The 27,409-nt window shown below is 44.7% G+C and overlaps 1 protein-coding gene across 4 annotated transcripts in view; it reads right to left on the bottom strand.

Moving 5' to 3' along the window:
- The window catches only part of LOC144597493 (serine/threonine-protein phosphatase 4 regulatory subunit 3), a 108,364-nt gene extending 90,300 nt beyond the window's left edge, over positions 1-18,064 (bottom strand). Inside the window, exon 1 of one of the 4 annotated variants that reach the window (XM_078406956.1) lies at positions 17,508-18,064. In XM_078406956.1, coding sequence (XP_078263082.1) covers positions 17,508-17,649 — 142 coding nt within the window. In that variant the 5' untranslated portion in view covers positions 17,650-18,064. The remainder of the gene's footprint in view (positions 1-17,507) is intronic. The other 3 variants (XM_078406957.1, XM_078406954.1, XM_078406955.1) reach the window with 3 other exon arrangements.
- Between the last annotated feature and the right edge of the window lie 9,345 nt (positions 18,065-27,409).

Here is a 27,409-nt window from a genome sequence, read left to right on the forward strand (position 1 = left end):
ACTCCAAAGACGTACAGGTTTGTAGGTTTATTGGCTTGGTGTATGTGTAAATTGTCCCAAGTGCGTGTAGGATAGTGTTAATGTGCAGGGATCGCTGGTCGGCGCGGACTCAGTGGGCTGAAGGGCCTGTTTCCGCAATATATCTCCAAACTAAATTAAATTAAATAAAATTCTACCACCACAGCTGCAGCCCGACCTGCTGAATATTTTTAGTTTTTCAGCATCCGCAGTTTTTTGCTTTTCAAATAATTTAATTCATTAGTTCCAAATGTAACAAAGCAAAAGATTTCAAAATATAGCTCTGATGAAAAATCATGTGAGAAATGTTGTCCACATCTACATCTGTAGAGCACAATATTTCCAGTATTTACTGCTCAATTTTAGATTTTGCAACATTTTGCTTTTGTTCAATATTTCAAGGATTTTTTCCCCAACATGCACTTCATTAATTCCTTCATATTATGCCAAAAGCAACTGCAAAACAGCACTCCAGGATGGCCAGGGAATGACTGGCAGGAGCGTTTGGTTTTCACCATTTACCTGCACATATGCCTGCTCCACAATTGCTGTCACATTATGTCATGCTGGTAATCTCACCACAAATCCTTACTATTGTGCCAAAAACCACAACATATCCGCAGCGGTAGAGTTGCTGCTTTACAGCGAATGCAGCGCCGGAGACTCAGGTTCGATCCTGACTACGGGTGCTGCACTGTAAGGAGTTTGTACGTTCTCCCCGTGACCTGCGTGGGTTTTCTCCGAGATCTTCGGTTTCCTCCCACACTCCAAAGACGTACAGGGTATGTACAGGGTATGTAGGTTAATTGGCTGGGTAAATGTATATACATGATATGATATGATATGATATGTCTACGGAGGAACCTGCACATCTATCAACAGGTGACCTCAGCTCTTCAGCGACTCGACCGCCTGCAGGCCCGGAGCTCCACCGCTGGTCCGCGCCGCCTGCCCGCACACCACGAGGCCGAGTCCCGCGACGCCACTGCTGCCACGAGGAGCAGCACAGATCCTCACCGCCTCCCCGGTCGGTTGCAGGCCCGGACCATCGAAGCTGCTGCTGCTGACGTCCACCCATCCCTGGGGCCACCACCGCCGACTTCCGCTCCTGCTCCTCCTCCCCCCATTCGTAACAAGGACAGAATCCCCCTCGTTCTCACCTTCCACCCCATCAGCCAGCGTATCCAACAAATCATCCTCCAACATTTCCGTCACCTACAACGGGACCCCACTACTGGCCACATCTTCCCATCCCCTCCCCTTTCTGCGTTCTCCCTGGTCCACTGGTCCACTCGTCCCTTCCTACCCAAACCACCCCATCCCCGGGCACTTTCCCCAGCAACCACAGGAGATGCAACACCTGTCCCTTTACCTCCCCCCTCAGCTCCATCCAAGGACCCAAACAATCTTTCCAGGAGAGGCAGAGGTTCACCTGCACCTCCTCCAACCTCATCTATTGTATCCGTTGCTCTAGATGTCAACTTCTTTACATCGGCAAAACCAAACACAGGCTCGGCGATCGTTTCGCTCAACACCATCGCTCAGTCCACCTTAAACAACCTGATCTCCTGGTGGCTGAGCACTTCAACTTCCCCCTCCCATTCCCAGTCTGACCGTTGTCATGGGCCTCCTCCAGCGCCATAGCGAGGCCCACTGGAAATTGGAGGAACAGCACCTCATATTTCGCTTGGGCAGCTTGCAGCCAGCGGTATGAACATTGACTTCTCCAACTTTAGATAGTTCCTCTGTCCCTCTCTTCCCCTCCCCCTTGCCAGTTCTCCCTCTATCTTCCTGTCTCCACCTATATCCTTTCTTTGCCCCGCCCCCCTGACATCAGTCTGAAGAAGGGTCTCGACCCGAAACATCACCCATTCCTTCTCTCCTGAGATGCTGCCTGACCTGCTGAGTTACTCCAGCATTTTGTGAAATAAATACCTTCGATTTGTACCAGCACCTGCAGTTATTTTCTTACACCTCAGCTCTTCAAGTAATACAAGGCATCAGGCCAGAGAAAGGAATGATGCAAAATCAATCCAAAGAAAATGTAGAAACGGGGTACCCGACAGTCCTAACCTAATCAGAGGAACAGAGGACATAGATTTAAGGTGGAAAAGATTTAATAGGAATCTGAGGGATAACTTTTTCACACAAAAGGTGGTGGGTGTATGGTACTAGCCGCAGAGGAGGTAGTTGAGGCAGGGACTATCCCAACATTTAAGAAACAGTTAAACAGTTACATGGATAGGACAGGTTTGGACGGATATGGGCCAAACGCAGGCAGGTGGGACTAGTGTAGCTGGGACATGTTGGCCGATTTTGACAAGTTGGGCCGAAGGGCCTGTTTCCATGTTGCATTAAAAAAAATCTGGTATTCAATGCTTGGAATATTAAATGTGAAGTTTCCAAAATTCAGACTTCCAACATCTTCAACTTTTTGACTTTCATTAAATATTATGATAGTGTTTTCAAACATTGTGGCTACTCTGAGCCATTTCAACGTTAATATAACAAGAATTCAAACTTTAATAGACAATAGGTGCAGGAGGAGGCCATTCGGCTCTTCGAACCAGCACTGCCATTCAATGTGATCATGGCTGATCATTCTCAATCACTACCCCGTTCCTGCCTTCACCCCATACCCCCTGACCCCCTACCCCTTTACTGCCTTCTCCCCATACCCCCTGACTGAGCTCTATCTAGCTCTCTCTCTTGAATGCATTCAGAGAATTGGCCCCCACTGCCTTCTGAGGCAGAGAATTCCACAGATTCACAACTCTCTGACTGAAAACGTTTTTCCTCATCTCAGTTCCAAATGGCCTACCCCTTATTCGTAAACTGTGGCCCCTTGTTCTGGACTCCCCCAACATTGGGAACATGTTTCCTGCCTCTAACGTGTCCAACCCCTTAATAATCTTATATGTTTCGATAAGATCTCCTCTCATCCTTCTAAATTCCAGCGTATACAAGCCTAGTCGCTCCAGTCTTTCAACATATGACAGTCCCGCCATTCCGGGAATTAACCTAGTAAACCTACGCTGCACGCCTTCAATAGCAAGAATATCCTTCCTCAAATTTGGAGACCAAAATAGTTGGCAAAAAAAAACCAGAATTACAAGTGTACACCCACACAAACAAATCTACGGAAAACTAAGAAAAATATTTCCTGGGCATGAACAGCAAATTCCCACAAGTGTATGATCAGCAAAAATACAAATAATTTATTATTTACTCATTAATTATCCCACTAACCAAATGGCTTGATTATCAAATTGCTTCTATATCTCATGATGACATCAGCAGTTCCTGAGAATGATTCTGCTATTCACCTGTAAGTGTTTCAAACAAGCCCAAACTTGTCTTTATTACGTCATGTTTGTGAATACCAATTGTCTCGCCAACAAATTAGATAAAAATCATTGTTCTACTCATGTTATGTAGACGGTTTATATTTATTTTCCACATGCAAGATGAATCTTTCCCATTTACAAATATTCAATCCAACAAGATACATTAGGGTCTAATCAGCTGACAAAAATACACAAAATATAAAAATACATAAATCGGTTACAATTCTCGAAAAACATTAAGGATGTTTCTTAGAATTGTAAAAGAAACTGAAACACAAAGTCTCAGTGGCATGCCTTTCACCTTTTGTGTTCAATATAGATCAACACTTTTCATTAAATATCACCTCTAGTAATAGTCGTTTTGCAGCATTAAATAAAAGAACAGCAATCTGAAGTACCGGAGCCTGAGAACCGTGACCTCCAGGTTCAAGAACAGCTTTGACTTTAGAGATACAGCGTGGAAACAGGGCCTTTGGCCCACCGAGTCCACGCTGACCAGCAATGACCCTATACACTATGGACAATTTACAGAAGCCAGTTAACCTGTTCATGTTTGGAATGTGGGAGGAAACTGGAGCACCTGGAGAAAACCCATACAGAGAGCAAACTCCATACAGAGAGCATCCATAGTCAGGGTGGAACCCGGGTCTCTGGCGCTGTGAGGCAGCAACTCTACCGCTGCAGCACTGCCCCACCCTTCCCGGTAACCATCAGACTATGGAATACCACACAACACTACCTCAGCAACAACTATTGCCCTTGTTTTCATTGCATTGTGTACTTCGGTTTTGCACTATAGTCTGGTTACCTGGTATTACTGATTAATTTATTTATTATTGATTATTATATATTTGTGTACTGTGTTAATGGGCCTGTTTAGCTACAGTAAGTAAGAATTTCATTGTTCCATTGGTGGTACATAAGATAATTAAATACTCTTCACTCCATCTTGTCCAAAATAACTTTCAAGAAATTCCATACTTAGGCCACAATTCTGCAACAAAGTCCATCAAGTGGCAAGAATGAGATAGCAAATTTATCTGATGCATACATCATTGGCATTGTACGAATTTAATTACGCACAGTCAGCCTGATTGATCTGCTCCAGTCCGCTTGGAAGAGAAACAAAGTAGGGAATTCCATAATTTAAGACTACGATGGAACAAAGTATTTGCATGTTAAGATTGCTAATAACGAAGGGGATGCTTCATGTAACGGTGCTTTCAGTTATATAGCATGGAAACAGGCACATCAGCCCAACTCGTCCATGCCGACCAGGACTTCCATCTAAGCTAACCCCATTAGACCGCATTTGATCTGCATCTGAAACTTTTTCTATCCATGCACCTGTCCAACTGCCTTTTAAAAGTAATAATGGTATCTGCCTCTTACCACCTCCACTGGCAGCTCAATAAATGCCCAAGATTTCCTTTAAAACGTTGTCCTCTCATCTTAAAACTATTTCGTCTATTTTTAAATTACCCTGTCCTTGGAAAAAGTGACTTTCCAATCTATTTACTCTCCTCATCACTTTGTAAACCTCAACAAAGGTAACTCGTCAGTCTCATTCACTCTAGTGAAAACAATCCAACCCTATCCAATCTCTCCCTGTAATTAATTATAGGCCAAATTAACTGAAGTTTGATTCAGATAAGCGTGAGGTGTTGCATTTTAGGAAGTCAAACCAAGGCAGGACATTCACTGTGACAGTGGAGCTCTGGGGAGTATTCTAGAGCAGTGGGATCTAGTACAGATACAGCTTTTCTTGAAAGTGTTGTCACAGGTAAATAGGGTGAATAGGGAAGAAAGTTCTTGGCACACTGGTGTTCATCAGAATATAGAAGGTAGGATATAACCTTACGGTTGTGCACGACGTTGGTGAGGCTGCACTTGGGAGTATGGTGTTCAGTTTTGATCACCCTGCTATAGGAAAGATGCATGAAGCTGAAAGGATTTACGGGGATTTTGCCAGGACTTAATGGACTGAGCTATGGGGAAAGGATAGGAAGGCTAGTACTTTATTCCTTATAGAACAGGACGATATGGGGTGATCTTATAGAGCTGTATGAGGGGAATAGATAGAATGAATGCACAGAATCATTTTCTCAGGGTGGGTGAGTCAAGAACCTTAAAGGCATAGGCTTAAGGTGAGAGAGGGAAGATTCAATAGGATCCCACGGGCAACTTCACAAAGAGAGTACATGGAACAAGCTGCCAGAATAAGTAGTTGATGCAGGTACAATGATTTTAAAAGATATCTAAACAGGTAAATGGATGGGAAACATTTGAAGGGTATGGCCAGGCATGGGCAAATGGGACTAACGGACTGGGGCATCTTTGTCAGCATGGATGGCAGGCTTAAGGGCCTTATTCCATACTATACGACTGTGACTAATTGCTTTACCAGTCTTTCAAAATAAAAATGGGCTTGGGCATTAAACAGGAAAATGTAGCAAGTTGAACGAATCCTTGCAGAAATCCATTCTTGTCAATGGCTAGCTAACCATCATCTTGGACACTAGTTTTACAACTGATTTGTTTTCATGTCAACCTTTGTGGTTGGATTTAATTTTCCAGTGGTGTATGAAGTATTAATCTTTCAAATGGATAGCTTAGAATTAATTTATTCACAAAATGCTGGAGTAACTCAGCAGGTCAGGCAGCATCTCGGGAGAGAAGGAATGGGTGACGTTTCGGGTCGAGACCCTTCTTCAGACTAGTTCGAGAAAAGGGAAACGAGAGATATGGACGATGATGTAGAGAGATACATCATCATCCATATCTCTCGTTTCCCTTTTCCCTACATAAAAGATAATATAAACTTCCCACTCAATCTAACATCATGTTCAGAATCATTACGTGGGCTGATTTTGTACAGGGACCAATCATCCAAACTAGAGGCAAAAATCAATTTCAGGCCTTTGCAGTGCAGCTCAGGATTGGATCATGTTCATCAACATGACCCTTAACCTTTTATTTAAAAAAGTGTTTACAGAACCTGGCTGTCACTGGCATGGTTAGCTTATTATCCCAACTATTCTCTACCACGTGTTGATATGTTGCTACCATTCCCACGATGATTGCTGCTCCATTCATGATAATTTTTATTAGCTTTGACAGTGGCCCTCAGAGCAAACTACAGTAATATGAAGACCTTGGGATTGAAACTAATAAATTAGAGAAAAAAAATCAAATCTTAGCTTGTATCTTTTTACAAATTCTTTTAGAGCCAATGTAACAGGGTTTGCAGGATAGCAATTAGTACCAAGAACATTAGCCAAAACATTTTGAACCTCATTCCGAATGCTACCTCAGCTGAGCTCAGGTAACTGAGCACAAACTAGGTAGTGCCACCTATTTTGCGCTTAGAAGACCAGAGATTAATCGGACCACCTTTACAGGCGGTGATTAACTTTGATTACACAGATGAAAATTAGATTATCAAAAAATATCAAAACTAGGTGTTTGTTTTAATTGCAAATGCATTCTTTTAATCGGTGCAAGTACAGCATTTAAATCATTCTTACATTCTACACTCATTAAGTTCATTACCTACTGGTATCCAAAATAAATGAACTAACATTTGTAAAGTAAAGCAATGAGCTGGTTCAAGGGGCAATGATGATAATAATAAGAGAGAGCAACCAATTCAAATTGATTTAAAGGCAATCAGTGGAATTTTCAAATAGAATAGCCTCAAACATTTGTATCAGTAAAATAAATTCTTGTCAGCCAATTTATTGAACTATTCACCTCTACATATATGCACAATTGTCCAAGCAGTCAACATAGAGATGACAAACTATTGTAGTTTTGAGATGAAGTTATAAACTTGTGAATCAACGTTGTGCGCTTGTGTAGCTAGTACGGTAGGCAATTGATCAGACTTGTCTCACATATGTTTAACTGACTACCAACATTGAAATTTGATCGAAATTCCCCGGACGACCCAAGATATGAACTTGGTTAAAAATTCTCTGCTGTGAAGGAATAGGTTCTCACTGCCAAGAGCTCCACTGATAAAATGACCCTTTTTGGTGAGAAAACCATAACACAAGTGTCATGCTGTCTCCAACTAACCGTTAACATTTTAAAAATGCTGGAGGCAAAGTCAAAAAGGGATAGGATGGAGGGGGAATGCCAATATACATTAATGTAATGCAACAGGCTTCTTGTGATGCCACATAATTAATTACTTCAAACTGCATGCACCGTTTGGAAAATCTCCAATCAGTGTGGCATTGTAGAATTATACACTCAGGTGGTTTTATAGACAATAGACAATAGGTGCAGGAGTAGGCCATTTGGCCCTTCGAGCCAGCACCGCCATTCAATGTGATCTTGGCTGATCATTCTCAATCAGTACCCCGTTCCTGCTTTCTCCCCATACCCCCTGACTCTGCTATCCTTAAGAGCTCTATCTAGCTCTCTCTTAAATGTATTCAGAGAATTGGCCTCCACTGCCCTCTGAGGCAGAGAATTCCACAGATTCATAACTCTCTGACTGAAAAAGTGTTTCCTCATCTCTGTTCTAAATGGCCTACCCCTTATTCTTAAACTGTGGCCCCTGGTTCTGGACTCCCCCAACATTGGGAACATGTTTCCTGCCTCTAATGTGTCCAACCCCTTAATAATCTTATACGTTTCGATAAGATCCCCTCTCATCCTTCTAAATTCCAGTGTATACAAGCTTAGTCGCTCCAGTCTTTCAACATATGACAGTCCCGCCATTCCGGGAATTAACCTAGTAAACCGACGCTGCACGCCCTCAATAGCAAGAATAACCTTCCTCAAATTTGGAGACCAAAACTGCACACAGTACTCCAGGTGCGGTCTCACTAGGGCCCTGTACAACTGCAGAAGGACCTCTTTGCTCCTATACTCAACTCCTCTTGTTATGAAGGCCAACATTCCATTGGCTTTCTTCAATGCCTGCTGTACCTGCATGCTTCCTTTCAGTGACTGATGCACTAGGATACCCAGATCACGTTGTACATCCCCTTTTCCTAACTTGACACCATTCAGATAATAATCTGCCTTCCTATTCTTACCACCAGTGGATAACCTCACACTTACCACATTAAACTGCATCTGCCAAGCATCCGCCCACTCACACAACCTGTCCAAGTTACCCTGCAACCTCATAGCATCGTCCTCACAGTTCACACTGCCACCCAGCTTTGTATCATCTGCAAATTTGCTAATGGTACTTTTAATCCCTTCATCCAAGTCATTGATGTATATTGTAAATATCTGCGGTCCCAACACCGAGCCTTGCGGTACCCCACTAGTCACTGCCTGCCATTCTGAAAGGGACCCATTTATCCCCACTCTTTGCTTTCTGTCTGTCAACCAACCTTCTACCTGACAAGTCTAGAAAATATGAACATTTACTTCTCCAACTTTAGATAGTTCCTCTGTCGAAACGTCACCCATTCCTTCTCTCCTGAGATGCTGCCTGACCTGCTGAGTTACTCCAGCATTTTGTGAAGTAACTACCTTCGATTTGTACCAGCATCTGCAGTTATTTTCTTACACTACCAGTTGTAACACAGGATGCTTCTCACAACTCAAGCAAAAATGCATGAACATTTTTCAGATCTGGCATTCGTTTGTTAGATGGCAGGTATCAACCACAAATAAAGCAACAAATAACTGCAAACCTTTGAGACAAAAAATGAATAAGGATGCCCACAACAAAACATTGCTGTCATATTAATTGCAATGCTGCACCTCCATCAAAATGCAGGCTCAAAGCTATAGTGCGTAAACAATAAACCAACACTCCAAATGAATTCACTAATAAAAATGAATGCTCCCTTGTAATCCCATTCACCAGGTATGAAGGCAAAATGCTTTCCAATGAAACGTTTATTGATCTACTGATATTTGATATGCACAATTCTATAGTACAAAATCTCCCCGAATTTATAAAGCCAGTTGGATCAAACGGTGGTTTCTACTCGAACTCTGTGTATGCATTTAGTCCGCCACAATCATCCCACTGCCGAAAAAGTCTGTCATCAGCGGCCTTAACGACTACCGTCCGGTAGCACTCACACCGGTCATCACAAAGTGCTTCGAGAGACTGGTCCTGCAGCACATCAAAGCCAGCCTCCCACCCACCTTCGACCCATATCAGTTTGCCTACAGAGCAAATAGGTCTACAGGGGATGCCATCGACACTGCTCTTCACACTGCACTGACCCACCTTGAACACCAGGGGAGCTATGTGAGGATGCTCTTCCTCGACTTCAGCTCTGCCTTTAACACGGTCATCCCGAGCAGACTGGTCACCAAACTTTCTGACCTTGGATTTCCCCAAACCATCTGCCAATGGATCAAGGACTTCCTGACCAACCGCCCCCAGACCGTCAAAATAGGCCCTCACCTCTCCTCCACCATTACACTGAGCACCGGCTCACCACAGGGCTGTGTGTTGAGCCCCATCCTTTACTCCCTCTACACTCACGACTGCGCCCCCACCCATCCCACCAACACCATCATCAAGTTCGCGGATGACACGACTGTGGTTGGACTCATCTCAGGAGGAGATGAGACAGCCTACAGGGATGAAATCCAAAGGCTGGCAGCATGGTGTTCAGTGAACAATCTTGTCCTGAACTCCTCCAAAACAAAGGAACTTATAATTGACTTTAGGAAAACCAGTGTAGAATACGACCCACTCTACATCAATGGGGTCTGTGTGGAAAGGGTACCCGCTTTCAGGTTCCTGGGTATGCACATCGCAGAGGATCTTACCTGGTCTACCAACACCATCACCACAGTGAAGAAGGCACAGCAGAGACTCCACTTCCTGAGGATCCTCAGGAAAACCAACCTGCAGGAGAAGCTCATGATGTCTTTCTATCGCTGCTCCATCGAGAGTGTGCTGGCATACTGTATAACCACATGGTATGCCAGCTGCTCAGAAAAGGACAGGAAGGCCCTTCAGAGCGTCATCACGACGGCCCAGAAGATCATCGGCTGCTCACTGCCCTCCCTGGAGCACCTGTTCAGCCTACGCTGCCTCAGTAGAGCAGGCAAAATAATAAAAGATCTATCCCACCCCGGCCACCGTCTGTTTGTTCATCTGCCCTCTGGTCGACGTTTCAGGTCGATCAAATCCCGAACAAACAGACTTAAGAACAGTTTTTACCCCAGGGCCATACGAGAACTGAACACTACCTTCTGCACTAGGCAACACTGTTAAAAAATCTTTTGTACTTAATATAATTGTATTTATTTGTTTTTGCATTTATTGCATATATGTTTTTACGCACCGTCAGGATTGGCTATTTTTTAATTTCGTTGTACTCGTTGCAATGACAATAAATGAATATTATTATTATTATATTATTATTATTATTATGTTTCAGATATTCAATTGGTGAGTTATTCAATTTGTTGTGCAATAGAATTATTCAGGCAATAAGGAGTCTTGTGCAGAAAATCGTACACAAGCTTCACTTACAGATTAACACACTTTTTTATCATCAAATAAAGTGGGGAAACCTGTTGTTTTCTTTTACATGGAACAAGACTGATTTAAACAACTTGCATTTATGTAACGGGCAAGCTGCTTCACAGTCAACTAGTTAAATATAGCCACTGTTATTGAGACATACTGGGAATGAGATAAGAAGAAATCTCTTTACTCAGGAGGTTGTGAATACTGAAATTCTCCATTCCAGGGGTTTGGATGCTCAGTCCTTACGCTGCAATTGATTTTTTGGACACAAAAGGGAATCAAGGAATCAAAGCAGATTTGAAGTAGAGGACCAGAGAAGATTTTAGCTTGCACATAGTCCATTTCTTACATTGAAATAAGTAAACAATTTAAGCACAATGATCTTACAGTGATATAAATGTCAAAATTAATGTGTCTTAATCGTGCTAACATTAAGTATTCAGATGGCCAATGGATAGTGCATCTGGACTTCCAAAAATCGTCGCCATCAGGCTAAATACATTGCTGCCATGATGAACCTGAAACATTTTGTACAAAAATTCTTTGAAATCTATTCTCAACCTTTGAGCAATGTCACTATATTCCTGGAGAAATAATGCACTATGCAAAATAATGCACTATGCAGATAATACACTTGCAAAATCATTTCTGCCTCACTGCAAAAAAAAAATGGTAATTAGTTCATAAGAAGACATTTGTGGAAGTTAGGGAAATATCAACTGATTCGTCGAATGTATTGTGTTACCCTGCTGCAGGAAAGATGTTAAGCTGGAAAGAGTTCAGAATAGATTTACGAGAATGTTGCCAGGACTGCAGAAGGAGAGGTTGGACAGGCTAGCACTTTATTCCTTGGAGCACAGGAAACTGAGGGATGATCTTATTGGGATGTTTAAGATCATGAGCGTATAAATGCACAAAGTATTTTACCCAGAGTAGGTAATCAAGAACCAGAGGACATAGATTTAAGGTAAGAGTAGAAAGATTTAATAAGAACCTAATTTTTTTTCCACACAGAAGATGGAACACAGTATATGGAACAAGCTACCTAAGGTAGACGAGGCAGGTATTTAAAATTTTAAAAGACATTTGGACAGATACATGTACAGCAAAGGTTAAAGGGATATGGGCCAAATGTGGGCAGGTGGGACCAGCATAGATGGGGCATCTTAGTTGGCATGGGCAAGTTAGGCCAAAGGGCCTGTTTTCGTGCTGTGTGGCGAAAAGATCACAAAAAATGGCAATTGGAATTCACCCAGAGGTATCTGTGGACATAAGTTCTAAAGTCCCTCTTGGTGGATACCAATTGCCACTTTTCTGACACATGTCCATAGACCCTTGAATGTACCAGGATAGGAAGAAAAGGTTGTTAAGAATGGACATAGATATTTTCCTTTATTAGGTGAAGCATGAAATACAAGAGCAGAACTGGGACTCGGCTGTAGCAGTCATTTCGAACTTTTGGGCTAAATAATCCGGGTATAAAAATAGCAGTGTGGCGTTTTCAGTTTATTAATACTAACATACTCAATAAATAAATATGTACTGTGTGCATTGGTTTGTGAGCGGGTCTGGGAGCATGGCTGGTGTTCCAGATTTAAGTGTTGATTACATTATTTCAGTTGTCTTGATCAAATCAGTTTAAAAAATGTTAAAAAGAGGGGGAAACTAAACCTGGTCTCTTATACATTGCACAATTGTGCCAGTCCAGTATTTATAATTCAGGGGATCAGAAATAAACTCTGCAATACGAGGAATCAGGTGATCATTTGAAGCTAAGGTAAAGGGTATATTATCCTGACATTTAAAAAAGAGAAAATGTTGAAAACAACAAGCAGATTTTGATGCTTGTCAATATTGATATAAGATCAAATATATTTGATATAAAGATATTGATCAACTGGCAAACTGGGCAGAGCAATGGCAGATAGAATTTGATCTCGGTAAATGTGAAGTGATGCATTTTGGGAGCTCAAATAAGGACATACACAATGTTGGGCCCAAAGGAGTTTTGAGAAACAGAGGAATCGGTGAGGTATGGTACAACAAAAATCTCAGACGCACACAAAAAACAAATTATACATAAATTGGACGGAATATACACATACAGCTTTATAAAATAACTAGACCAAGTGGACCCGTTGGGCCCAAACCTCTCCTGCATTGGTGAAGCACCCTCTCCTCTCCTCCCCTTCCCTCCATCCCCCCCATTCCACCCCCCTCAACTCCCCTTATCCTCAATCCTCCCCCCCTAGGAGATAGATTTAAACTTTAAAATGTGAATAACTTTAAAAATATAACACCAATTTCAATGAAACTTCTTCCATTAGCACCAAAGGGAAGACGGTGAGTAAGGTGGGCCTAAAATTGTCGCGCTATCATGTACCGTTTTGGCTGTAGTGCAGGAACAAACAAACGAGAGTTTTAGTATATAGATAATAGCAATGCCACATCTGGAATATTGTGTGCAGTTTGGTAACTTTGGTATAGAAACCATCAGATCGCTCTTTTACAGCGCAGAGGCGATACAGCAGGATATTGGCTGGCATGAACTGCCACAGTGATAGGAGTGAAGTGGGCTGAGGGAAGAGAGCACGAGAGAGGTGTACACAATTATGGGCTAAACTAGCAGTAAGCCTTTCTCCACTGCAGAGGCATTTACAATCAGACTAGACCAAGTGGACCCGTTGAGCCCAAACCTCTCCTGCATTGGTGCAGCACCCTTTCCTCCCCCTCTTTTAAAATATAACACCGATTTCAATGAAATTGTTCCATTAACACCAAATGGACGACTGTGAGTAAGGTGGGCCTAAAATTGTCGCACTATAGTGTACCGTTTTGGCTGTAGTTCAGGAACAAACAGACAAACAAGAGTTTTAGTATGTAGATGACAAGAGCAAGTGGTTCAGAGATACAAAAATTAAAATTTTCGTCCAGAGGGAGTAGGATTGTTAGATTTTGGAACGCTCTGCCGAGGTTGGTGGAAGCAAGGTCTGCTAAAATATTTACAAAGCATCTACACGACCACTTGAATTGCCACGGCGTAGGCGGATTTGGACCCAAGCACTGATAAATGGAATTGGTATAGTTGGTTTGCAAGAACAAGGTGAACCAAAAAGACCCGTTTCTGTAAGACTGAACTGACTATGACTCAAAGTTAGTCAGACTCTGTGGCAAGAAAAATAACATTTCAAACGGATGGCCGTTATTTCAAACAGAAGAACTGAAATACTATTTTTTCTCTCTCTCACTCCTTACAGATTTTCACCGATTAGCTGAGTATTTCCAACATTTTCCGTTTTGCCAGAATTTGTCGTTTTTTAAAAACTTGTCACAACATAGAAGAGACCATTCAGCCCATTGAGTCCATGCCTACTCCCCTCCATAGCAATCCGATCAATCCCACTTGCCCCTTCTTATTTTCTTTGTGGTCTTGCAAGTCATTTTATTTCACATATCACCTTACTACACACAAAGGGGGAATTTACAGCAGCCAATTATCATTTGTGATGTGGGAGCAAAACAGTATCTGGGGAAAACTTACCTGGTCACAAACAACAAACAAAAAGATCGCATCCAAGGTGAGGATTGACCCAAGGACCTTAGAGCTGTAAGATAACAGCACTAAATTCTATGCCACAGTGGCATCCCCAGTTTGTTATGTCTGAGTAAATGAGGAACTCCTGACTTGCAACTCACTTTGGACAATTAATTCTAGTGGATCAATGTCCCCCTCCCCCCTCTAACAGCAGAGAGTCAATTGCTATTAAAAATACAAATGACGAATGTTGCATGAATAGTATTATTAAATACATATTCACACAAAATATTCTCAATAGCAATACCAATCTCTTCCTTCAAGTAAAATTCAAAAAACAATGCAAAGTAAAAATGTAACAGGGGATTATAGGCTACAAATCAGAATTAGAATAACCTTTAAAATTTAAAGGTTCTGTTATCACTCCTTTCCAATATAAACTGCCCACTTGACAACACGGCTTTCAAGTACATTAGGAGAACTCTTATTCCACTACACAACTGCGAACCTCACTGGGAGAACTCTTGTTCCATAATGCACCTGCTAACTTTGACCGAGTGAGAGATAATCCTGCAAAAGCATCAACTGAATTATTTTTCATAGTACATAGAATTAATCCCACTCTAGAACCTGGTTATCAAAATACAAGTGACATGCAACCAAAATAACCTCTTCAGATAAAAAAAATCCCAGCAATACAAGAGGTAGATAAAGAAAGATTTCAACTCGAAATGTTGCCTGTCCATTCTTTCCACAGATGGAAGGGATACCACCCCAGGGGGCCACAAGTGCCAAGGGTATTTTGTTTAGAGTTTTTAGAGATACAGCATGGAAACAAGCCCTTTGGCCCACCGAGTCCACACTGACTATTGATCACCCTTTCACACCAGCTTTATGTATCTCACCTTCACATCCACTCCCTACAGACCAGGGGCAAGTTTCCAGAGGCTAATTAACCTACAATCCCACACGTCTTTGGGATGTGGGAGGAAACCGGAGCACCTGGAGAAAACCCACACAGTCACATGAGAACACGCAAACTCCACACAGACAACAGGATCAAACCCGGGTCTCTGGCGCTGAGAGCCAGCAGCTATACCAGCTATGCCACTGTGTCATCCTCAGAGGGATCAATGGTGAAACCCAGGATTGAAGCAGGGACCTTGAGTTCTTCCATCTCTTCAGAACAGAACTTCCAGCAATACAAGAGCAATACAAGAATTTAGAAGGATGAGAGGGGATCTTATCGCTGGAGTTAATTATAAAAGACGAAATTGCTGAGCATTTGGATAGCAGTAACGGGATCATTCCGAGTCAGCATGGATTTACGAAGGGGAAATCATGCTTGACAAATCTACTGGAATTTTTTGAGGATGTAACTAGGAAAATTGACAGGGGAGAATCAGTGGATGTGGTGTACCTCGACTTTCAGAAAGCCTTCGACAAGGTCCCACATAGGAGATTAGTGGGCAAAATTAGAGCACATGGTATTGGGGGCAGGGTACTGACATGGATAGAAAATTGGTTGACAGACAGAAAGCAAAGAGTGGGGATAAATGGGTCCCTTTCGGAATGGCAGGCAGTGACCAGTGGGGTACCGCAAGGTTCGGTGCTGGGACCCCAGCTATTTACGATATACATTAATGACTTAGATGAAGGGATTAAAAGTACCATTAGCAAATTTGCAGATGATACTAAGCTGGGGGGTAGTGTGACTTGTGAGGAAGATGCAATAAGGCTGCAGGGTGACTTGGACAGGTTGTGTGAGTGGGCGGATACATGGCAGATGCAGTTTAATGTAGATAAGTGTGAGGTTATTCACTTTGGAAGTAAGAATAGAAAGACAGATTATTATCTGAATGGTGTCAAGTTAGGAAGAGGGGATGTTCAACGAGAACTGGGTGTCCTAGTGCATCAGTCACTGAAAGGAAGCATGCAGGTACAGCAGGCAGTGAAGAAAGCCAATGGAATGTTGGCCTTCATAACAAGAGGAGTTGAGTATAGGAGCAAAGAGGTCCTTCTACAGTTGTACCGGGCCCTGGTGAGACCGCACCTGGAGTACTGTGTGCAGTTTTGGTCTCCAAATTTGAGGAAGGATATTCTTGCTATTGAGGGCGTGCAGCGTAGGTTCACTAGGTTAATTCCCGGAATGGCGGGACTGTCGTATGTTGAAAGGCTGGAGCAATTAGGCTTGTATACACTGGAATTTAGAAGGATGAGGGGGGATCTTATTGAAACATATAAGATAATTAGGGGATTGGACACATTAGAGGCAGGAAACATGTTCCCAATGTTGGGGGAGTCCAGAACAAGGGGCCACAGTTTAAGAATAAGGGGTAGGCCATTTAGAACGGAGATGAGGAAGAACTTTTTCAGTCAGAGAGTGGTGAAGGTGTGGAATTCTCTGCCTCAGAAGGCAGTGGAGGCCAGTTCGTTGGATGCTTTCAAGAGAGAGCTGGATAGAGCTCTTAAGGATAGCGGAGTGAGGGGGTATGGGGAGAAGGCAGGAACGGGGTACTGATTAAGAATGATCAGCCATGATCACATTGAATGGTGGTGCTGGCTCGAAGGGCCGAATGGCCTACTCCTGCACCTATTGTCTATTGTCAGATAAAGAAGAACCCTGACCCAAGCCATTGCCTGTCCAATCCTTCCACAGATGGAAGTGAAACCACCCCAGAGGGCCACGTGAGTGCCATGGGGTGTTTTGTTTAAAGACAGGTGCGTCCACAACTGAGTACGACACTATTGAATGTACAGGGGATGTAGAAAGAGTTTGTGCACTGTATATTTTCTCTTCGGAATAAAGTTTATTTTAGAAATGTAAAAACTCTACACAGATGCAGAGTTACTCCAGCACGTTTGTGTTTTGCTCAAGATCCTAGCCATCTGCAGCTCCTTGCATCTCCTCTCTGGTGGCTCTTACTTAGCAAGAAACCTTTCCAGTTCTGTCCATGGATGGAGGGAAATCTGAAAAGGAAGAACCTGGGTGCATTAGTATACATTTCGTATGAGGTGGGCAACAAATATAACCTGTAACACAGCTTTATGGCCAAGGCCTTTGCCCTCCACAGTTTCATCAGTCAAGTCAATTTATTTGTATAGCACATCAGGTCAATGATCCCTGGGTTCTTACCATCAGACTCGGCCCGTACCAGGAGGGACATTCCCTTCAAGCGCTCCACGTAGCTGGAGGAGACGTGCCCGGTGCCACGATCGTCCCACTGCCGGTCCTCGTTGAGCGTATAAACCTTTACCCGCCGCCGGGTGTCCGCCATGGCCGCCGAGGCAGGAGGACGCTCCGATCTCCCCGCTTCGAACAAAACAATGACAGCCACAACCCCGAATTAAAACAGGCGGAGGTAAAAATAAATCGCCTCACACGGCGCTCATCCTGCCAGGGACTAGGCCCGAGACCAAGCCGCGGGCCCCCGCTGACAGGGGGGGCCGGACAAAGCGCTCGCTTCCCGCCGCCTTCTTGTTTTAAACCCTCATCGCCGCCGCTGCCGCTGTTGCTGCGATTACTCCTTCCTCCTGCCGTTCTCGGCCCCACTGGCGGGCCGGGCCTCGCCGCGCCGGGCTCCGGTATGTCGCGGGGCGCTGTGGGCGGCCGCGCTGACTCGGACTTCGGCTTCTTCTCCACCTCCTCCTCCACCACCACCTCCACCCCCGCCCGCCTGGGCTCAGCCTGAAGCCGCCATCTTGCCGCCTCCCCGACTGGCAGCACGGGGTCTCCCGGGCCGGGCGGGGCGGGGCGGAGCGGGAGCGGGGCGGCGCGCGCACACACGCACGCACGCACACACACCTCGGGCAGCCCAGGACCCTTCCCGCCCGCCCGCCCGCCCGCGAACAGCGCGCGGCCCCGACAACGGTCATGGCGGCGGCCCCGGTCACGTCAATGATCATGGTAGCCCCGCCAACGGTCATGGTGGCCCCGCCAGGCAACTGTAACGGCAACGGTAACGGCGGCCCCACTAACGGTAACGGTCATGGCAGCGGGCCCGGTAACGGTAACGGTCATGGTAGCCCCGCCAACGTGCAACGCCGGTCATGGCGGCGGCCCCGGCAACTATAACGGCAACGGTCATGGTCATGGCGGCGGCAACGGTCATGGTCATGGCGGCGGCAACGGTCATGGTGGCCCCGTCAACGACCACGGTCACGGCGGCAACGGTCACGGTCATGGCGGCGGCAACGGTCACGGTCATGGCGGCGGCAACGGTCATGGTGGCCCCGACAACGGTCACGGTCATGGCGACCCCGCCAACGGTCATGGCGGCCCCGCCAACGGCTACGCTATGGTCATGGTGGCGGCAATGGTAAAGATCATGGTAATGGCGGCCAAACCAACGGCAACAGTCATGGTCATAAAAAATGGGTGCAGGAGGAGGCCATTCGTCCCTTCGAGCCAGCACCGGTCATGGTCATGGCAGCCCCGGCAATGGTCATGGCGGCTGCAACGGTAACAGTCATGGTCGTGGCGGCTGCAACGGTGATGGCGGCCCTGGAACGGTCATGGCAATGGCGGCGGCAATAGTCATGGCAGCCCCTCCAATGGCAAAGGTCATGGCGGTCCTGCCAACGGTCATGGTAATGTCAGCGGCAGCAGTCAGGGTCATGGCGGCAACGTTCATGGCGGCCCCTCCAACGGCAAAGTTCATGGCGGCCCCACCAACGGCAATGGTCATGGTAATTAGTAGCGGCAACGGTCATGGTCACGGCAGCCCCTCCAACGGTCACGGTCATGACGGCCCCACCAATGGCAATGGTCATGGTAATGGCAGCGGCAACGGTCATGGTCACGGCGGCCCCGCCAACAGCAATGGTCATGGCGGCCCCGCCAATGGTCATGGTCATGGCAGCTATAACGGTAACAGTCATGGCGGTGGCAACGATAATGGTGGCAGCACCAGTAACGGTAATGGTGGGGAAAGGGGGGTGACCGGCGGCACTGGGCCACGGTGAGTGACCGGACCGGAGAGAGGGATAGAATGAGAGGACCACATTGTTACGGGCCCGACCGCGGCGGTAACAGTAATGGCGAGGCTGGGGCAGGTGTCCGGCAGCACCGGGCCACAGTGAGTGACCGGACCGGAGAGGGACAGAGTGAGGATTACAGACTGAGTGACCGGTCAGAGAGGGACAGAATGACCAGACTACAGAGTGACTGGGTCCGGAGAGGGGCAGAGTGACCAGATTACAGAGTGACCGGGCCTGAGAGGGGTAGAGTGACCAGACTAGGGTGACCGGCCTGGCGGTAACGATGGGGCTGGGGCGGTTGACTGGCGCACCAGGCCACAGTGAGTAACGAACCAGAGCGAGATAGAGTGAGTGACCGGCCAGAGTGGAGCTGAGTGACCAGACTACAGTGACTGGCCTCGCACAGCAGCAACAGCGGGGCTGAGGTGGGTTGGTGACCGATGGCACCGGACCACATTAAATGATCAGAGCAAGATAGACCACTCAACCCGAAAAACCGTAGTATGTCATGGTACCATTTTAGTAGGCAGAAACTTGCAAAAACATTTTTTTTAAATAACAAAAATCTGTGAATTGATAGATGAGATATTTTCTGCATTTTTATGATATCATCACACATACTGTTCCCCCAAAACACTGATTACACTAAGAGAGGCATAACGAACAGCGGGTTTTGCTCACTAAAATGGCGGACGTTATGCTCCTTTGAATACTACACTTCAGTATAGGCGATTTCGACGGAGTGGTTCATCTTGCTCCTCTAGTATCTTTGGGCGGGACTGGGGTGGTGATCGGCGGCTCTGGACCTTTGAGCGTGACCGGTCGGAGTGGGACAGAGTGACTGAACCGGCCCACAGAGTGATGGACCGAGCCACAGGGTGACTGGCAGTGCTGGGGCGGGACCAAAGATACTGTAGGAACAAAATGGACCACTCCGTTGTAGTCACCTATACTGAGTGTAGTACGCAAAGGAGCCATTTTAGTAGGCAAAACCCGCCGTCCGTTATGCCTCTCGCAGTGTAATCAGTGTTGTGGGGGAACAGTATGTGTGATGAGACCATTAAAATGCAGAATATATCTCATCTATCAATTCACAGATGTTTGTTATTTTTCTTTAAAAATGTTTCTGCAAGTTTCTGCCTACTGAAATGGCGCCATGACGTACTACGGTTTTTAGGGTCGAGTGGTCTATCTTGTTCCTCTGGTACCTTTGGGCTAGACAGTGACCGGCAGCACTGGCCACAGTGAGTGACCGGCCGGAGAGGGACAGAGTGAGTGGACCATAGAGTGATTGAACCGGGCCACAGAGTGAGTGGCTAGGGTGGGACAAAATGATCGCTCCACAGAGTTACTGACGGGGCCATAGCGTAACCGGCTGGAGAGGGACAGAGTGAGAGGACAACATAGTGACTGACCGGCAGGGGCGGGATGGTGACCAGCGGCTCCAGGCCACAGAATGACTGGCCGGAGAAGGATGGAGTGAGTGGACCACAGGCTGAGTGACCAGGCCACAGAGTGACTTGTCAGAGAGGGATAGAGTGAGTGAACCAACGAGTGATGAATCGGGCCAGAGTGACCGGCCGGGCCACAGAGTGACTGCCGGAGTGGAACAAAATGACTGCTCCACATTGATGGACTGAGCCACAGAGTGACTGGCCGGGACGGTTACCGGCGGCTACAGGACAGAGTGACCGACTGGAGAGGGAGAGGGAGAGGGAAAGAGTAAGTGGACCACAGAGTGACTGGTCAGAGTGGAATAAAATGACTGCACCACTGAGTTACCACCTATGGCCCAATAAAGGAATTACCCAGATCAGACCAGACTATATAGTGACCAACCAGAGACAAAGATGGTTTATATTGACCAGTAAGGCCTTTGACAAGGTTTGGGAGACTGGTCCAAAAGGTTGAGGCTTCTGGGATCTAAGACGTTGGCTCCAAAGCTGCCAATAAGAGCCAGAGATTGATGTTGAGTTGGCCGGACAGAAGCTCACCTTAGAATGACCGCCTGGATAGAGTGACCCAATTCATTTTGCAATTGAATGCCTGTGACCCAGCGGTATTCCCTGAGCATCGATGCTAGCACCCTTGTTGTTTGTTAAATACATGAATGGTTTGGATGTGGATGAAGTTTGCATGTGACACGAAGGTTAGTGGAGTTGGTGTGGCTACGTCTTTGGCTATTTGGTGATATTGATGATATTGTATCAATGATACTGAAGTGGGACAGAGTCAAGCAGTCATAGTGCTACACAGCATGGAAACAGGCCCTTTGGCCCACCTTGTCCACGCTGACCAAGATGGCTTTCTTGGCTCGTGCCATTTTTCTTCTTTGGCTCATATCCCCCTCAGCTCTTCCTATCCATCTATCTGTCCAAATAACTTTTAAAAGTCGTCATTGTATCTGCTTCTGTAGCTTCCTCTAGCAGCTTATTACAGGTGTGGACACCCTCTGAGTGAAAAACTTGTCTGAGGTCCCTATTAAATCTCCCACCTTTCACCCTAGGCCTCTAGTTTTAGAATTCTCTGAAAAAGACTGAGAATGTTTACTTTATCCATGCCCATCATGATCTTGTACACCTCAATAAGGTCACTCCTCAGCCTGTCCAAAGAAAAAAAAAACGCAGCCCATCCAACCTCTCGCTATAACTGAAGCCCACAAGGTCTGATGTGGGTGATCCCTTTATTCAGCCATGTGTGGTAACTGAAGAAAGAGTTAGATTTAGCTCTTAGGGCTAAAGGAATTAAGGGATATGGGTGAAAAGTAAGAACAGGGTACTGATTTTAGATGATCAGTCATGATCATATTGAATGATGGTGCTGGCTCAAATGGCCTACTTCTGCACCTATTTTTCTAGCATTTTTCTTTGTCCCAGTAATATACTGGGAGTTGTTTTAATACCCTTTCCAACTTGGTGGTTGAATACTTCGAGTTTGTAGGTATGTATATTACCCAACTATTCGACCTGGTCCAACCACATTGACTGCACAGCAATGCCTCTACGTCCTCAGAAGGCTGAGGAAATTTGGCATGTTTCTGATGTCTGACCAATTTATACAGATGCACTATTGAAAGCATCCCAGTTTGATATGGCAACTACTGTGCCCAAGACCGCAAGAAATTATAGAGAGTTGCAAAGGCAGCCCAGTCCATCACACAAACTAGCCTCCCCCTCATCGACTCGGTCTACACTTCACGCTGTTGCAAGAAAGCAGCCAATATAATCAACGATCATTTGCACACTGCTAATTCTCACCCCTCCCCCTCACCAGTCGGACAAAGGATACAAAAGATTGAAGCAACGCAACAACAGATGCAAGAACAGCCTACTAACCTCTCATTCGCAAAGGATGAATATCCAATCTTCCAATCTACCCCACTATAGCCCTTTCACTTAAAAAAAATCTGCACTTTCTCTAACTGAAGTATATTCTGCACTTTGTTTATTTTGCCTTTTGCAGTACCTGTTGTATGATTTGGCTGGCTAGCACATAAAACAGTTTTTCACTGTTCTTGGTACACATGATAATAAACCAGCTCCAATACATCCAGTGATTCCCTTTAGCCATCCAGTTTGTTACATCCTGAAAGATTTGTCAGAAATAATATCCCTCTCACAAAATCACATTGAAACTGCATAATTGTTTTAAGATTTTCTAAATTTCCTACTATCAACTCCTTAATAATGGATTGTAGCATTTCTCCAGTGACAGATATTAGGCTAACAAGTTTTCTAAAGAGTTTTCTGTTCTTTGGCTCCCTCCTTTCTTGAATAGTGGCATTGCATCTGTGACAGAGACTCTTGTGTTTTATTTTCCCTATTGGTCCTTGTTTACCAACTAAAAGTTTTAGAAGTTCGCATTATTATAAGTTTTAGAAGTTTCCATCATGATCCAAAATCTTTTTAAAAACTTTATTTAGAATTTCTCTGTTTACCATAATTGATTCCTCGTACTAACATTCACTTTTTTGGGAAAAACACAAGAGTCTAGCATGTTAAATTGTTCAATGTATTGAAAACGGAACTATAAAATTCTTACTTGCAGCAACCTAACAGGTCTGTAAATTCAATACTCCTAGATAACACAATAAACAAAAGAAACTTGGAAACAAAAGCCCAAAGTCCCAAATGCAATCAAGCAGTTTGAGGTTTAGTTGGTGTTTGCAGTGCTCATTAGCCTGATGGTTGTTGGGAAGAGACTCTGATACCTTCCTCCCGATGGCAAAAGTGAAATTACAATGTGGGTCCATGCTGATGCTGCCTGCCTTTTTGAGGCAGTGCCTCCTATAGATCCCTTCAATGGTGGGGAAGTTAGTATCCATGATGGACCAGGTAGTGTCCACCACTTTTCTTATCAGAAAAACAAGTACTAATAACTGAGCTGGAAAATGGTATTTTCCTTTTGTCAAATGGTCATCTTCTTGGAGTAAAGCAACAAACTCCTAATTCTAAAAAGACTGTGTCTGGCATAGCACTAGAATACTGCTACTAAATCCAGGGAATCTCTTGTAAAGCCTGTGCAAAGATAAATTTCTCTTCCACTTACTACTATCAGCTGATCTTGTTGAGATCCATTTCCTCTGTGAAGCACCTTGTGACATTTTTTGGCTTTAAAGATACAATATAAATGCAAAAGCAAAAAATACAACTGATACAGGAAACATTCAGATTAAGATTAGTTTGTAATATACACCAGAGTGCAATGAAATTCATGTTCACATGAAGCCCACAGAATAAACAGTATACACCGATCAGCCAAAACATTATGACCACTGACAGGCAAAGTGAATAACATTGATTATCTTGTTGCAATGGCACCTGTCAAGGGGTGGGATATATTAGGCAGCAAGTGAACAGTCAGTTCTTGATGTTGATGTGTTGGATGCAGGAGAAATGGGCAGGAGTAAAGACCTGAGCGACTTTGACAAGGGCCAAATTGTTATGGCCAGACGACTGGGTCAGAGCATCTCTGAAACGGCAAGGCTTGTGGGGTGCTCCTGGTGACTACTGACTGACAGTGGTCTGAGGAGGGACAAACCACAAACCGGCGACAGGGTGTTAGGCGCCCAAGGCTCATCGATGCGCGAGGGCAAAGAAGGCTATCCCGTCTGGTCCGAACCGACAGAAGGTCTACTGTGGCACAATCACAGAAAATTTTAATGGTGGTCATGGGAGGAATGTGTCACAATACACAGTGCATCGCACCCTGCTGCTTATGGGGCTGCACACGGAGGACCAACGGCATGTTAGGCAGGTGGTCATAATGTTTTGGCTGTTAAAGTCATAATGTTTTGGCTGATTGGTGTGCATAGTGATGATACATACCAATAATAAACTCAATAACGCTTGCAAAGCAGCAGAATGGTGCAAGATTATCATGCAAAATCCGAGTGGTGCAAAAGAATATTCAAGTACAATAAAATTATCTAGAGGTTCAAGAGACTCCTCATGGATATGCTGAAACTTCTCAGACACCTAAGAAAGTAAATACGCAAATGTGATTTCGATACGATCAAGTCAAGTCAAGTCTATTTGTCACATACATACAAGATGTGCAGTGACATGAAAGTGGCAATGCCTGCGGATTGTGCAAAAAAACCCCAATTACAGCATAAAAATTTAGTCCCTGGAGATATAATAGTTAACAGTCCTGATGGCCTGTGGGAAGAAACTCCGTCTCATCCTCTCCGTTTTCACAGCATGACAGTGGAGGCGTTTACCTGACCGTAGCAGCTGGAACAGTCCGTTGCTGGGGTGGTAGGGGTCCCCCATAATCTTGCTTGCTCTTGATCTGCACCTCCTGATGTATAGGTCCTGCAGGGGGGCGAGTGTAGTTCCCATGGTGCGTTCTGCCGAACGCACTACTCTACGCAGAGCCTTCCTGTCCTGGGCAGAGCTGTTCCCAAACCAGATTGAGATGTTGCCGGACAGGATGCTCTACAGCCCCAGAGTAGAAGCATTGAAGGATCCTCATAGACACTCTAAATTTCCTCAGCTGTCTGAGGTGGTAAAGGTGCTGCCTTGCCTTACCCACCAGTGCGGCAATGTGTGTTTTCAATGTCAGATCCTCTTTGATGTGGACTCTCAGGTATTTAAAGCTGCTCACCCTATCCACAGAAGACCCATTTATTTCCAGTGGCGTGTACGTCCTTGGATGTGGATAGAACATTATTTATCCCAGGAGGGGAATTGGTCTGCCAAGAGTCATAAAAAAACAACAAGATACATGAAACATGAAATTAAAGTGACAAGTGGAAAGTCCAGGATTGGGGATGTGCAAAGATTGGGGAGGGTGGAGGAGAGGGGAAGGGGAGTCAGTCTACATGCAAGCTCCACTCAGACAGCAGTTGATTCTAGGAGCGGACCCAGGTCACCAGGGCTGTGAGGCATCAGCTATACCAACTGTACCTTCATGATGCCCAGAGCATCATTCCCAAGCTAGGTATCAGGACCCAGAGGCTTGTGAAGAGGTTTTGCAATGTGAACCAAATTTGGCATAACTCTGTTGTATGTGAACATGATGCCTAGATCAATGATGGGTGGCCTACCTAGGATTATTTTTTATGCCAGTTGTATCAAGAGGCATGGGTTTAAGGGGAAAGATTTAATAGGAACCCAGCCACTTTTTCACTGAGGGTGGTGGGCATATGGAACGAGCTGACAGAGGAGGTAATTGAGGCAGGTATATAACAAAATTTAAAAGACATTTGGATAGATACATGGATAGAAAAGATTTAGAGGGATATGGGCTAAACGTGGCAGATTGACCTATTTCCATGCTGTGTGAATCTATTAGGATGGCACTTTTCCTTCACTGAAGAAGATTAATGAACCAGATGGAGTTTTGCAAAATTCATGCTCATCATGATTAGTTTTAAAATGTTTCCCATTACTTAACTTCCATACCTGCTGTATTGGGATTTGAACTCTCATCTCTGGATTTTCGCTGGCGTACTGGTCTAGTAACAACGACTGCGCCACCACCACTGTACTGAACGGAAACTAGCATGTGTCATGAAGGGAGGGAGACATTTAGGTACCAATGAGTGAACCTGAGAGGCTGGAAATGTTTCCCAGCTCATATAAAATTAATGTTAAAAATGGCTGCTCATTTAGCAGCTATGAAAATGAAGTACAAAATCGGAGTTTTTAGCAGTTTATTAAAGATGATCGTTTCCAAACAGGAATTAACACATTCCATTATACTTGGAGTACAAGCCAAAAATTGATGGTATGCTTGAGTTTTTCCACAACAACTCCGTAATCATAGCTGTACAGTGACAGACAACCTTTCTGAGCACCTCATCTGTGGCCCTGAGCTTGCAGTCTTTTACCATTTTCATTGTCCATCTCAACTCTCACTAACCTGACAATTGCCTTCCACATTGTTCCACTGAAGCTTAAGAAACAACACACCATCTTTACATCGGGGACACTTTACAATCTTCTAGTCTCAGTGCTTAGGTTAACAATTTCACATTAGATCAATTGCCATCATTTCTTGATGGGTCACGGCAATAATAATTCTCCCATTGCCATTTACACCCAGTTTAGACTAATTTTTGGTGTTGTTAGTGGATTACAATGTGACATTCATCCATTACAATAACATTGTTAAGATTTACAGAACAAAGTTTCTAACCACATATTACAAGAGGAGGGGCGAGAAGGAAAATAACCAAACATTTGTTGTCCTTCATTGCATTTTGATTTGCTTTTGGTCCTACAAGAGCATATTTGCAGTAGGTGATTGGCAAGAGACAGCTGATGAGCAAGTGATGGAAGGTGAGAGATGGGCAGTGATTGACAGGAGGTGACTGATGTGATGTGAATAACTAGTGGTGATTGACAAGGTTGGTGACCGACTAGTAATTAGTTGTACGAATGTCAGGGAAGTCCCAACATTCGGATATAGAAATTCAGAGAGATACTAGGAACTGCAGATGCTGGAATCTTGAGTAAAACACAAAGCTTGGAATGAGATAGGTGTATAGATGAGGGAGGTTTGATTGGCAGATGATTGGAGTAAGTGACAAAGGCTAGTGATGAAAATGAG

The sequence above is a fragment of the Rhinoraja longicauda genome, chromosome 10, assembly GCF_053455715.1.
Source record: "Rhinoraja longicauda isolate Sanriku21f chromosome 10, sRhiLon1.1, whole genome shotgun sequence".
NCBI classification, from domain to species: domain Eukaryota; kingdom Metazoa; phylum Chordata; class Chondrichthyes; order Rajiformes; family Arhynchobatidae; genus Rhinoraja; species Rhinoraja longicauda.